Source organism: Tachyglossus aculeatus, chromosome 15 (genome assembly GCF_015852505.1).
Source record: "Tachyglossus aculeatus isolate mTacAcu1 chromosome 15, mTacAcu1.pri, whole genome shotgun sequence".
NCBI lineage: Eukaryota > Metazoa > Chordata > Mammalia > Monotremata > Tachyglossidae > Tachyglossus > Tachyglossus aculeatus.
In genome coordinates this window covers 27,339,070-27,353,790 of record NC_052080.1, presented here as the reverse complement: position 1 = coordinate 27,353,790, position 14,721 = coordinate 27,339,070, and the positions used below count along the sequence as shown (strand labels likewise).

The window sequence follows — 14,721 nt, the reverse complement described above, 5'->3', positions numbered from 1 at the left end:
GCAGCATCATGGTCATTCTAGTCTTCCCCCCGCCCCCCGCCCCAAGGCTGGTCAACATGCACCCAGGAGGGGTGCACAGCATCGCCCAGCTGGCACGGTGGGGTTGGCACACCAAACTGGCAGCTAGCAGGTGTCCATCCAGCCATCTCTCCCTCCACCCGGGGAGGCCCGGACCCCCCCCACCGCGGCCTGGCTGTCCGGAGAGCCCTGGCAGTGCCAGAGCCCCGGCCCTGAGTTCTAGCTGCCGTGCCAACCCCCGGAGGCCTGGGGAAGCGGGTGGGGACCGCCCCCTGCACCCCGTCCCGAGGGCCAGGGACGGATGGACGGTCGGACCTCTCCCTCTACTCCCCCACTTCCCTGCCAAGCCCTCAGGGCCGTGGTTTCCTCTGACGGAGGAAAAGGGGCTGCGAGGCTGTCCTCGTGTCCCATTCCGCCCTCGCTTCACGCTGGGAAGGACAGGAATAAACACCGAAGGGAACCGGCCCTTCGTCCATTTGTTCCATGTTGTTTGCTGTCGAGGTCCCCTGCCCCTGCGTTTAATACGGTGCTTTGCACACAGTTAGCACCCGGTAAATACGATGAATGAGTGAATGGGACCGAGCCTCCTCAGGGTCCGTCTGTACCTTCCTCTCCCCTGCCCACTCCCCGCTTCCCTAGCCCCACTGGGTTCAGGGTCTGGGAAAAGTCCCGGGCCTGACTTTCACACAGCCCCACATCAGATCAGCAGTGTTCCCGAGCACAGCAGGGCCACCGAGGCCCCAGGCCATGGGCCACCTGAAAGAATGCAAACCACTAGCCAAGCAGTCATCCTGGGGACCAGGTGTGCAACGGGCAAAGGGGACATGACAAACACACCTACACCCACACGCATCTTTAACCAACGGCTTTAATTAGGGGCTGAGGTAGGTGAGAGTTACGACAGTCACTGCCACAGCTCCCGCCACCATCACCATCCCACCACCACCACCACCATCCCATCACCGCCACCAATGCCGCCAGCTCCCCCAGAGCCCGAAAGGGCAGCCAGCTTTCCGCTTCCCTTTGGTCCCCGGGCTCGCTCCTCCCTCCCCAAGGTCGCACTTCCCGGCCCCCGGCCCCCTCCAGCTGGTCAGGGCTCAGACCGAACCAATAGGTCGGTGCCCAACGGACCCCGGGAGGCGGCAGCGGGGCCCAGTCCCCAAGTGGCGAGCCAGCGCTCCCGGCTCTCACACCGGGTACGGGTTGTCCAGGACGGCCACCCCGGCGGCCACCCCGCCATCCGCGTGCTCGATGGCCTTGGTGCGCAGGAGGTGCCCCACGTGCTTGTTGACCAGCAGCTCGTCACCGCGCCTGTGGAGGGGCACCGGATGCTTGTGGGACCCACACGGATAAACTCACCCTGCCGGGACTGCCCCTTCGGGCTTCTCTCCCCTCTGACTCGATGGCCCCGCGAATGGTGGCCCTACCCACCCTGGGCTGCTCCTTGGGGGCCTCGGGGACCGGTTCCCAGCCACGGGGCCCAGTGCCCGGAGGGAAGGAGGAGGGCTGCAGGCACGGTTGGAAGGGGCTCAGACGGATGTGTCTCTGGCTGGGAGGGCTCCCATCTCTAGTCCCCTGGGCCTCCCCCCAACCTGTGACCTCTTTAGCCGCCATCACCTGGGCTCTGGGATCCTCTGGTGGGCAGCCCCCCGAGGACAACTATCAGGTGTGGGGATACCAGGGGCTGTGGGGATCTGGGGGCTCGGGCTGCCCAGGCCGAACACCCCCCGGGTGGGCGTCTGGGTCTCCCTGCCGGCTCACCTGACGTAGACCCCGAAGATGCCGAGCTCTGAGATGCAGTCGGCCAGGCGGACGGGGGCTCCGGGCCGCAGCAGGCAGGCCCGGAAGGGCTCGGGCTCGATCTTCTCCATGAGGATGTAGGAGGCCCGCTCCGCGCTGCCCTTCAGCCTCTCCAGCTCTCGCTTCATCTCTTCCCCGTACAGGTTGTTGCCTGGGGACGCACGCCCCCGTCACTCCCACCCCTTGCTCCGGTCCACCTGGGCGGAACTGGCTGTCCTCGGGACCCCCCGCTCTGAGCAGCCCCCTGGGAGTGGCCCAAGTTAATACCAGAAACAACCATCCACCACTCCCTGGGCTGGCCCAGAAAAAAGGAGAGGCCTGCCTCGCTTCTGGGGTTGTGGGGGGGAGCACCGCAGCTAGCGGCAGTTCCTTGAAGCAAGCCGGGCAGAAACTGCATCCTCTCCCCAGGCCCCCACCCCGCCGCGCTGGAGCTCCCCGGCCCAGCCCACCCCCTCCTCCAGAATCCTGCGGACCCCCAAACCTGTTCAGGGGAGCCACCCCTCCGCACCAGGGCCTCGCCTGGCTCAGGGTGAAGCAGGGTCTGGAGTTCGGGAGGAAGGAGGAGCCCCCCGGGAGGAAGAGGCCTCAGGGGTTCCTAGTGGAGGGTGTGGGGTGCAGTCACCCTCAGAGCGCCTCCAGCCTCTTCTTCCGAGGCCCTTTGTGCCCCCTTGCCTGGCAGGGGCACCCTTATACCCACACACCCATCCCCGCCTCCTCCCCACCCCCCATAAAAACAAGCACAGTCATATGTGCCCAGGCACACACACACACTCTCTCGCACGCACAGGCCCACAGATGACACGACCACTCACCTCCGCCCTCCCTCTGGGGCTTGAGAACAAACCGGCCCGGAGCTGCGATGGCCCGGGCTACGGCCTGGTCTCCTTCTTCTCCCTGGTGGAGCACAGTGGTTAGCACGGTGGTCCGGTCAGCTGGGGACAGGGTGGGGCCAGAGGAGGAGGCGGCGCCAGCTCCCTCCTAACCCCCCATCTGCTCTCTCATCCTCGGTCATCTCTAATGTATCTGTTTTTTGTCATATCCTACTCTCCCGAAGCGCTTAATATGGAGCTCTGCTTTCAGTAAGCGCTCAATAAATACGATTGACTGACAAATCCTGCCTGCTCTTGAACTCTGCCCCACCACCTCGGCTCCCGACTCTTCTCACCTTCTGAAAAGACTTGTTTCCACCCTTTTTTCTTCCCTGATCACCGTCTTCCACCGCTCACTCCCTGATGGCTCCTTTCCCACTGGTTTTAATAACAATGATGGTATTTGCTAAGCGCTTTCTATGTGCCAAGCCCTGTTCTAAGCACTGGTTTGAAATTTGCCCAAGTCTCCCCTAGCCTCAAATCCCTTCTCCGGACCCCACGGCTCCATCCAGCGAGGAGCCCATCTCTCCCCTACTCTTTGCCAAAGTCCTCGAGCAGGCCATCTCCACCCACTGCCTCTGTTTCCTTCTCTCCGAATCTCTCCTCGACCCCCTCCAATCTGGCTTCCCCCCATCCGGTCCATGGAAACTGCCCTCTCCGAGGCCACTAACGACCTCCCTCTCACCAGATCCAACGGACTCGACTCTACCCAAATCCTCCTCAACCTCTCGGCTGCCTTCGACAATGGGCCACCCCCTTCTCCCGGAAACATCATCCCAGCTTGGCTTCACTGACGCAGTCCTCTCCTGCTTCTCCTCCTGGCTCTCTGGTCGCTCCTTCTCGGTCTTTCGCCAGGTCCTCCTCCACCTCCCATCCCCTAATTCTGGGAGTCCTTCAGAGCTCAGTTCTGGGTCCCCTTCGATTCTCCATCTACCCCCACTCCCGCAGAGAACTCACTCTCTGCCACGGCTTCAACTACCACCTCTGCGTGGATTATTCCCAAATCTCCCTCCACAGCTCAGACCTCTCTCCTCCTCTGCAGTCCCACATTTCCTCCTGCCCCCGGGACGGCTCGATCTGGATGTCTCACACACACCTCAAGCTCAAGGCTCGAGGTCGGCGGGGGGCGGAGGAGGCGGGGCCACGCACCAGGTCCAGGGAATAGAGGCCCACGAAGGTGGCCCGGAGCCGCGCGATGGACTCGGTCTGGCCGGGCAGCAGCGTCTCCAGGACCCCGGGGCGGCTCAGCTCCTGCTGAACCTTCTTGGTCCCGGCGAGGTGGGTGGCGATGTCGGGACACTTCACGGCACACGACCTCTCCAGCAGCAGCCGGGCCTCCCAGTTCTGCGAGGGGGAGCGAGAGGCGGCCCCGGCCCCGTCGGACGGGCTCACGGCTCCCCCTGCACGACGCGGTGCATTCCGGCACCGGGGCAGGCACAGGGGGATCCCCGCCCTGCCCGCTCGCGGGGAGGCAGGGCTGCACGAAGCCAGAGTGGCGAGTGCGAGCGGCAGGGCTGGACTGGTGACTCCTGAGCCAGCCCACCTCCCGGCCCTCACACGTGCGCACTCACACAAAGAGGCAGGCATACGCACAGACACCCCCCGGCGATAGGAGACTCGGATTTTCCGGACCGGCACCCGTCTGCCGCCGACAGCCCGCCTTCCCGCACCGGCCGGGGTTTCCCCTGCCCTTGCTCAGCGCCAGTCAGGCCGGCGATTCGGCCCAGGAACCAGGCGGCAACGGTGGTGGCGGCGGCAGGAGCCCTCGTCCCCCGGTGCTCCCAGCCCCTCTCCTGGGGCCCAGGCCAACCTGAGGGCTGTACTGAGCGGGCATGTAGCCGTCCCGGAAGTAAACCACGGCGATTTCCTGGCCGTCCCTGGAACGCAGAGCGGGACGGTGGTCGGACGGTCGGTCTCCCCGCTCCACTGCCCTTAAAGCTGACCCCCTTCTGCTCATTCTGCCTTGGTCCATCCACGTCACCAGTCGCCACGGGTCCATTCTCCCGGTAATAATGCCGGGCTGGCTCAGCCGAGGCAGAAGGGCCCATGATGACCGAAACTTCCCTACGCCCCAAGAAACCATCAACCCCAGACTATCCAGAGTGTGGGGGAGTCAGAGGCCCGGCACTGGGGAGGTCAAGTCAGAGGCCAGAGACCAAGTCAAGGGTTAGAGGCCCGGCGGGGGCAAGACCGAGAATATGCCCCAGAGCTGCACCCGAGGACTACTCTCTGGGGTTCTGCCAAGGAGCCGTCACTCACCAATCAATTTGGAAGAGGGTCAGGGGTCTGGAGGGCCCCAGTCTTGACCATTTTTTCGCTCCCCACCCACCCTTCAGCCAGGAGGTTGGCAGAGAACTCACAGGAACAGCTTTCGGTCCTTATCCAGAGCCCCTTTTTCAGAGACATCTTCAAACCTGCACCGGACCACACGGATATTCCTGGGAGAGATGAGGGCGAGGGAGTCAGGAGAGGAGCCCTGGGGCCCGGAGAGCTGTGGCCAGCCTTCTGACACGTCTTTCCCTCCTCCCGCCCAGCCAGACACCTACTTTCCGGCTCGGCGCCGGCCCGGGCCACGGGATGGCTCCGACTGGGGCGGCCGCACTCTCCCCCACCACACCCCTCCACTTTTCCTCCACCCTCAGGCTCACTCCCCACCTCCCCATCTTCCCAAAAGGGCTGAGCATCCTCCAGCTCTTCAGGAAGTCAGCCTTGCTGCTGAGCAGGAAGGGGAGGAAGGAGGAGGCGATCCCTGGGGCAGCTTCTGTGGACATTCCTGGAGCTGTCCTGTGGCCATCCTGCCCCCCTGCAGCCAGCTGGCTGGCAGTGAGCAAACCCTTAGACCGAAAGGACGAGTGGATCCATAATATGGCCAAAGGATGGGGATGCGGGGGAGAGGGGTCCCACTCCCCAACAGCGGCAGCGAGGGTGGTCACTCACCGGGCAGCCAGCTCATACTCCACATAATGGTGGTCAAAAATATTCCTTTCCTTCTCCTGAGTGATGACCAGCACGACTGCCCTGAGAGCAACGTGACAGTCAGAACTGACCATGCCCTCTTCCAGGAGGGGCTCCAGCCACCCGTCTCTGCGTGCTCACTCTCGGAGGCCGTGGCTGCTGGAGTGCTCGGGGCCGAACCCATTTTGGATTCCAGGGAGGGGAGGCCTAAGGCTCAAATCCACCATGGGAGAGAGGTCAGGCCCCCACCAGCACCCCCCCCGCCCCGGCTCTGGTCCCCGGAAAGCCTCCGGCGAACGGCCCACCCGCCCACCTGCCGGCCCCTACCCGGAGCAGCCGTACAGCTCCCACGCCTTGGCGATGCCCAGCGCGAGCCCTTTGCTTGGGTTGTTGGGAAGGACTTTGGCTGCTTCCTCGGGCTTGCCCAACATGGTGAGCACGTACCTGCGGAGAATGGGGTGGGGGGGAATCGTGAGTTTGCAGGCCAGAGATGGGCAGGCCAAGGGCTCGCTCTTTCCGTGGGATCACCTGCTGGGAGCGGCTCCTCTCGCCGGAGCTGGGGGGGAGGGGTGCCGGGAAAAGCACTCCCTCATCCTGCTATGCCCACGGAAGAGAAAGAGGCGGGGGGACGGCTCCGGGAGTCCCGAGAGGCGGTCCCCCGCCCGCACACTGCTGCCCAGAGGGCAGAGACTACGTTGCCCGCCACACCTCATTTGGCCTGACTGACACCAAGCAACGCCGGGGCGGGCAGCGGGCCTCACCGGTGAACCGCGGGGGTCTTGGAGGAGAGGCCCCCAAAGCTGGCGGCAATAGTGTTGATCTCCACTTGCTTCAGAACTGGGGGGCCGTCGGTGCCGCGGTTGAACATGTAATCGGAGCGGTTCAGTCCCAGGAACACCGTCTGCAGAACAGAACCATGTGGCAGGCAGGCAGGCAGTTAATCGTATGGGTGGAGATCACTGTACGGAGCACTTGGGAGAGTACAATATGACAATACAACGGACACATTCCCTGCCCACAAGCTTACAGTCTACGGGGGACACACAGGCGAACAAGCATGACCATCACCAGATGACCGTCCCCCACCCCCCGACCACCCCGGCCGGCAGCCCTCGGGGGGCGGGGAAGGGGGGCAGTTTAACCTGGGCAATGAGGTAATGGGGTGGGGTGGAGCGGTGGGGGTTACCTGGGCGAGGCCCTCCTTCAGAACCTGCTTGTAGATTTTGAAGAGCTGAGCGACAAAGTCATCCATTTTGATGGTGCTGGAAGGGGTGACGAGAGGGTGGGATCTCAAGGAGGTGCCCGCCTCTCTCCCTCAGTCCCTTCTCCCCGCCGGCCCCTCCGACCCCGCCAACGATGCCACGCCACCGAGGGGCCGGACCTCGGGCGGGGAGGGGTGGCTGCGGGAGAGAGCCCCTTCCCCCTCCAGGCCCGGGCTCCGGAGTGGGAGCTCGGGAAAACTTCTAGTTTTGGGCCTAAACTGACAGGCCAAGGGAAGCCAATGACCACCCCAGTAATCAGCCATTGGCCACCCCAATAATATTGATAATTATTATCTAGAGGTAAGCTCGTCTCTAGACTGGTAAGCACTTTTTTGTTGTTTAAGTGGTATTTGTTAAGTGCTTACTATATGACAGGCACTGTTCTACGCGCTGGGGTAGATACGAAGTTGTCAGGCTGGACAAAGTCCATGTCCCACATGGGGCTCACAGGCTTCATCCCCATTTTACAGATGAGGTAACCAAGGCACAGAAAAGTGAAGTGACTTGCCCGAGGCCACACAGCAGCCAAGTGGCAGAGCTGGGGTGAGAACTCGGGTCCTTCGAGCTCCCAGGCCCAGGCTCTATCCACTAAGCCACATTGCTTCTCAAGCTCGTTGTGGGCGGGAAACGTGTCTACCGACTCTCATGCTGTACTCTCCCAAGCACGCGTATAGTGCTCTGCACACTCAATAAATATGATTGGGAGAATACAACAGACGTATTCCCTGCCCACAGCAAGTTTACAGTCTAGAGGGGGACAGACTAGCAGAGAGGCATAACCATCACTAGATGATTGTATCTGTTAAGCGCTTACTGTGCGCCCAGCACTGCGGTAGGTACAAGATAATCAGATTCATACCCGGTCCTCGCCCCTCATGGGGCTCACAGTTTAAGTAGGATGGAGAAGGAGTAAGGAATCCCCGTTTTAAAGATGAGGAAATGGAGGCCCAGAAAATTTCAGTGACTTGATCAAGGTCACCCAGCAGACTAACAGCAGAGCCAGGATGAGAACCCAGGTTCCGACTTTAAGGCCCGTGCTCTACCAGCGGCCCCACAGCGGGCGGATTTTGGACAGGGCAAGCATCTGCTGGCCGGCGTTCCGGTCAGGCCGCTCAGCCGAATCCCAGAGATATAAGAAGGAATCCGTGGTTGCCGCCCTTCCTTGGTTCGGGGGGAGCAGGGGGGATGGGGGAAGGGGATACCGGGCCTGCTCGAGGTGACCGTGGACACCTCAGCCATCCTGGTGATGAGGATGAGGTGCTGCTGCCCCAAGGCCTTAATCAATCCATCAATGCTTTTTACTGAACGCTTACTGTATGCAGGGCATTATACTAAGCGTCCTGAAGAGTTTAATACAATAGAGGTCTACCCTGTGAGCCCGATGTTGGGTAGGGACTGTCTCTATCTGTTGCCAAATTGTACTTTCCAAGTGCTTAATACAGTGCTCTGCACAAAATAAGCGCTCAATAAATACGAATGAATGAATGAATGAGCTGGTAGTCACCATCCCTGCCCATAAGGAGTTTACAGTCTACAGGGGAACACAGACATTGAAATAGTTACAGAGAAGGGATAAGGATACGGACGCAAATGTGGTAGGGCGAATATCAAGTCCTTAGAGGGTACAGATCAGAGAGCACAGATGACTAAGCTCGTCTCTAGGCTTGTTGCGGGCAGGGAATGTGACTATTATATTGTTGTGTCGTACTCTCCCAAGCGTGTAGTACAATGCCCTGCACCCGGTAAGAGCTCAATAAATATGAATGACAGACTGAAGATGCAGAAGGGAGGGAGAGGGCAAGTTAGGGAAATTAGGGGTAAATCAGGGAAGGTCTCTTGGAGGAGATGTCATTTTAGGATGGCTCCGAAGATGACAGGAAGCGAGAGGCAGTTACAAGACAGAGGGAGGATGTGGGCATGGGGTTGGCGGGATAGATGACACCGAGATAATAATAATATTAATACTAATACTACTAATAACAATGGTATTTGTTAAGCGCTTACCATGTGCCAGGCTTGCGTTCACAGAGCTGGCGTAGATAAAAGATAATCGGTTGGACAAAACCCCTGTCCCAGATGGGGCTCACAGTCTTAATCCCCATTGTAAAGATGGGGGAACTGAGGTACAGAGATGTTAAAGTGACTTGCCTAAGGTCATACAGCAGTCAAATGGCAGAGCCGGAATAAGAACCCAGGTCCTGCTGACTCCCGGCCCCTGCTCTATCCATCAGGCCACACTGCGTGTGGGTAGGAAAACCGTGAGGTAAGGGAGAAGGGGTAGGGCCAACTGAGTGCTCTAAAGCCGACGTGGAGGTGGATGGGCAACCGCTGGAGGTTTTTGAGGTGCGGCGAGAGGTGGACTGAACTTTTTTTTAAAGAAAGATGACCGAGGCAGCAGAGTGAAATAGAGACTGAAGTGGGGAGAGCGAGGAGGCTGACGTGGGAATGGAGGCAGGATTGTACTTGGATTAACGCGGCAGTGGTCTGGATGGAGAGGAGATGGCAGACTGTACTAGTACCTGGACAGCGTCTGCTCCAGGAAGTCCGGGCTGCGGCTGACCGCGTCCAGGAGCCGGTTGAAGTCGGCCTGCACCGCGTAGGCCTGTTCCAGCAGGGCCTTCGGCACCGCCGACGGGAACAACGTGAACGGAGCATAACTCACAACCTGGGTAGGAAGAGCCACCGGGCATAGCTCATCAGTGTCCGCGAAGTCTGCGAACGACAGGCCCTTCTTTCGGCGTCCGGCTCCCTCTGAGCATGCCGGCGCAAATATTAACCCACGCGCTCTGCGAGTGCAAGATTCATTTTCTCACTGTGCTTTACATTAACCCATCTCTCAATCCTACTTACTGAGCACCTGCTATATACAGAGCACTGTACCCAGAGCTGGGGAGAGTACAATAAGGCCAGCAGACCCGATCCCTGCCCTCCAGGAATTTACAATCTAGTGGGGTGCAGAGACGGACAGGGAAAAATTTACTGACAGGAAGACAAAGGAAAAGGGGACAGGTTCATAAGTTAGTGCTTAGGCGATACTGACTGCCACAGATAACAACAATAACAATAATGGTATTTATTAAGCAACTTTCTAAGCACTGGAATAGACACAAAATAATCAGTTGGACATAGTCCCTGTCCCAAATAGGGCTTATTTATTCATTCAATTCATTCCATTGTATTTATTGAGTGCTTACTGTGTGCAGAGCACTGTACTATGCGCTTGAAAAGTACAATTCGGCAACAGAGACTATCCCTAACCAAAAAAGGACTAAGAGTCTAGAAGGGGGAGACGGACAACAAAAACAAGTAGACAAGCATCAGTATCATCAGACTTTGGGCAAGTCACTTAACTTCTCTGGGCCTCAGTGACCTCATCTGCAAAAGGGGGATTCATTCATTCGTATTTATTGAGCGCTTACTGTGTACAGAGCACTGTACTAAGCACTTGGGAAGTACAAGTTGGCAGCATATAGAGACGGTCCCTACTCAACAGCGGGCTCACAGTCTAGAAGATGAAGACTGTGAGCCCCCCGTGGGACAACCTGATCACGTTGTAACCTCCCCAGCGCTTAGAACAGTGCTTTGCACATAGTAAGCACTTAATAAATGCCATTATTATTATTATTATTAACAGGCTTACAGTTTTCAGCCCCATTTTACAGATGAGGGAACAGAGGCATCGAGAAGTGAAGTGATTCGCCCAAGGCCCCAGAGCAGACGGGTGACGGGCCGGGATCAGAAGCGCCATGACTTAGTGGAAAGAGCATGGACTGAGTCAGAGGTTGTAGGTTCTACTCCCGGCTCCGCCACTTGTCAGCTGCATGACTTTGGGCGAGTCGCTTCACTCCTCTGCGCCTCAGTTACCTCATCTGTAAAATGGGAATGAAGACTGTGAGCCCCACGTCGGACGACCCGATGACCTTGTATCTACCCCAGCGCTTCGAACAGTGCTTCGCACACAGTAATCATTCAACAAATTCCATCATCATCAACCCAGGTCCTTCTGACTCCCAGCTCTGCGCTCCATCCCCGAGGCCAGCTGGATACGAACCGGCTGAGGCACCCAGCCTTTCCACCTTTCAGGAGGCTGACGGGAAAGGAAAATCGGACTTTGGCCCTCCATCCAAATTGCAACAATTTAGCTATGAGTAATATAATTTTGCCACTTGTGGGGGCTTAGGGTTCTGCCTCTGTTCTCACTGTGCCACGTGAGTCTCGGTGAGAATGTGGCCGATCGGGTCAAGAGCGGGTGAGTCGCACTTTGCCAGTGGACAATGCCAACACCCTCTCTCGCAAGGGTAAACTCGCTCAGGGTTGAGGTCTGTCCGGTACGTTCCCACCGGGAGACTCCAGCCCTCCGAGAGTGTTTCAAAAGAGAGGGCTGGGTAACAGATAGGGCGAGAAGTAGCCTGGCGTAGTGATTAGAGCACGGGTCTGGAGTCGGATCGTGGGTTCTGATACCGACTCTGCCACTTGTCTGCTGTGCGATCTTGGGCAAGTCCAACTTGTACTTCCCAAGCATTTAGTAAAGTGCTCTGCACACAGTAAGCGCTCAATAAATACGATTGAAGGAAGGAAGTCACTTAACTTCTCTGGGCCTCAGTTATCTCATCTGTAAAACTGGGAGCCCCACATGGGACACTTTGATCACCTTTTATCCCCCCCCCAGCGCTTAGAACAGTGCTTCGCACATAGCAAGCGCTTAACAAATACCATCATTACTATTATTATTTTACATAGTGAGGGCTTAACAAATACCATTATGATTTTTATTATTCTCCAAGTGCCTCGGCCCCGTCATGGGCAGGGACCACGTGTACTGACGTCACTGCACTGCAAGTGCTCAGCACGGTGCTCCATCTACCAGGTTGACGGGTGGTTGGCCTGAGGCGAGGCTCGGCGCTGGAGGTGCCCGTAACCCTGGGGAGACTGAGGCCCTGCCACCCCGTCTCCAGCTGCTCGCCCAAGAAAATCAGTGAATGAATTCCCTGTCCTGTGGCAGCGGGGATGGGTGAGGGGGGAGCCTTACGTGGGACGAGCAGGGCGAGTCCTCGGTCCGCATCAGCACCCCCTCTACCAGGGCACGGTCGGTGGCGTGGGCCGCCAGCTCCTCCAGACGTGGCCCTTCGGCCAAGGAGCTGGCCCAGCTGGCCGCCATCGCAAGTCTGGGGGGTACAGAGAGGTCGTGGGGGGGGGGGGGGCATGAATCAGACCCCACGGGGACCCCCTCCCTAAGGTCCTGCCCTCAGCAGCGCTTCCCCTCGACATGCAGAGGGTGGGAAGGGGAAGGTTGGAGGGGGAGAGGAAAAGAGGGACAGAGGTGGAGGAGGAGGAAAGGCACTTTGGGGGAAGGAAGGGGAAGCAGCGTGGCTCAGTAGAAAGAGCATGGGCTTGGGAGCCAGAGGTCATGGGTTCTAATCCTGGCTCCGCCACTTAATACTAATAATGATGGCATTTGTTAAGCGCTTACTATGTACACTGTTCTAAGCGCTGGGGAGGATACAAGGTGATCAGGTTGTCCCACGTGGGTCTCACAGTCTTCATCCCCATTTTACGGAACTGAGCGCTTAGTGCAGTGCTCTGCACACAGTAAGCGCTCAGTAAATACGACTGAATGAACTGAGGAACAAAGAAGTGGGGTGACTTGCCCAAAGTCACCCAGCTGACCACTGGCGGGGTCAGGACTTGAACCCACGACCTCCAAGCCCCGGGGGTCTATCCACTGAGCCGCGCTGCTTCTCTTGTCAGCTATGTGACTTGGGGCCAGTCACGTCACTTCTCTGGGCCTCGGTGACCTCATCTGCAAAATGGGGATGAAGACCGTGACTGATCACCTTGTATCCTCCCCAGGGCTTAGGACGGGGCTTTGCACATGGTAAGCGCTTAACCAATCAATCGTATTTATTGAGTGCTTACTGTGTGCAGAGCACTGTACTAAGCGCTTTGTACATATTTATTACTCTATTTATTTATTTATTTTACTTGTACATATCTATTCTATTTATTTTATTTTGTTAGTATGTTTGGTTTTGTTCTCTGTCTTCCCCTTTCAGACTGTGAGCCCACTGTTGGGTAGGGACTGTTTCTATATGTTGCCAATTTGTACTTCCCAAGCGCTTAGTACAGTGCTCTGCACATAGTAAGCGCTCAATAAATACGATTGATGATGATGATGAAGCGCTTGGGAAGGACAAGTTGGCAACATAGAGAGATAGTCCCTACCTAGCAGTGGGCTCACAGTCTAAAAGGGGGAGACAGAGAACAAAACCAAACATACCAACAAAATAAAATAAATAGAATAGATAGGTACAAGTAAAATGAATAAATAAAGAGTAATAAATAACTCTTAACAATGGCTTAACAAATGCCATCACAAGAAAAAGGGGGGGGGAGCAGAGAAGGGAGGAAAGGGGGCCACAGAAGGCCGAACCCACCCCCTGAGGGAGGCCGAAGGCCGGGCTGCCGCCAGAAAGAGGAGCCCCCCCACCGGCCCCCAGCGCGCCTGCGCAGTAGGGCCCACGGGCGCCCCGAGCGCCGGACTACGCATGCGCCCTGCGGCCCTGAGGCGAGACGGCCCAACACGCCTGCGCAGTAGGGCCCACGAGCGTCCCGCTCGCCGGACTACGCATGCGCCCTGTGGCCCTGAGGCGAGCCGGCCCAGTGCGCCTGCGCAGTAGGGCCCACGAGCGCCCCGCGAGCCGGACTACGCATGCGCCCTGCGGCGAGGCGGCCGCGCGGGGGCTGCCGGGACTTTGCCCCTCAGGGCGGCCGAGCCCCCATCGAGTCCCAAGGACTAATAATAATAATAACAATAATAATAACAACATTTGTTAATTCATTCAACCAATCAATCGTATTTATTGAAAGCTTACTGTGTGCAGAGCACTGTACTAAGCGCTTGGGAAGAACAAGTTGGCAACATATAGAGACAGTCCCTGCCCAACAGTGGGCTCACAGTCTAAAATCGTATTGTAAAATCGTAGTGTAAAAATACAATCGTATTTATATACATAACATATAATTTATATCTATTTAAATTATTATTATATGAATAGCAATTACATTAATATAGCCATAATAATCAATAATTAATTATTCATTATCAGTATGCTCATCATTACTATTGATATTAGCATAATAGTATAGTAATTATAATTACAAATGACAATGACAGTAATATCAATCAATCAATCATTCGTATTTATTGAGCACTTACTGTGTGCAGAGCACTGTACTAAGCGCTTGGGAAGTCCAAGTTGGCAACATATAGAGACAGTCCCAGCAGCGGGCTCACAGTCTAGAAGGGGGAGACAGAGAACAAGACAAAACATATTAACAAAATAAAATAAATAGAATAAATATAATTTATATATAATAGATATAACATACAATATAATAATATATAATATTATACATTACAATATATTAGTATATAGTATATAACATATAATATAATATATAATATACATAATATGTTATATATAATATATTATACTTTATTATACATTACATATAATTTATATATGATATATTATATTTATAATATATTGTACATTATAATATAATTAACATTGCTATTAATATTAGCAACTAATCATTAATTATATATTATGTTATTGTAGTTACATGTTATATATAATATATATATATACAAATATGATTGAATGAATTAACAAACGTTGTTATTATTAGTAGTAGTAGTACTACTGTGTGCAGAGAACTGTACTAAGCGCTTGGGAAGTCCAAGGTGGCAACATATAGAGACGGTCAATCAATCAATCGTATTTATTGAGCGCTTACTGTGTGCAGAGCACTGT

General features: G+C 56.1%; 1 protein-coding gene across 1 annotated transcript; it reads right to left on the bottom strand.

Moving 5' to 3' along the window:
- Nucleotides 1-868: 868 nt before the first annotated feature.
- On the bottom strand, nt 869-13,353 carry GSS (glutathione synthetase). Its single transcript, XM_038757229.1, has 13 exons — nt 13,339-13,353; nt 11,934-12,069; nt 9,424-9,569; nt 6,829-6,904; nt 6,404-6,543; nt 5,970-6,086; nt 5,625-5,705; nt 5,048-5,125; nt 4,498-4,564; nt 3,837-4,031; nt 2,631-2,712; nt 1,780-1,969; nt 869-1,329 (listed from the first exon to the last, which is right to left on the bottom strand). The coding sequence occupies exons 2-13, from the start codon at nt 12,060-12,062 to the stop codon at nt 1,206-1,208; spliced, it is 1,425 nt and encodes a 474-aa protein (XP_038613157.1). The 5' UTR covers nt 12,063-12,069; nt 13,339-13,353; the 3' UTR covers nt 869-1,205.
- Nucleotides 13,354-14,721: the final 1,368 nt, after the last annotated feature.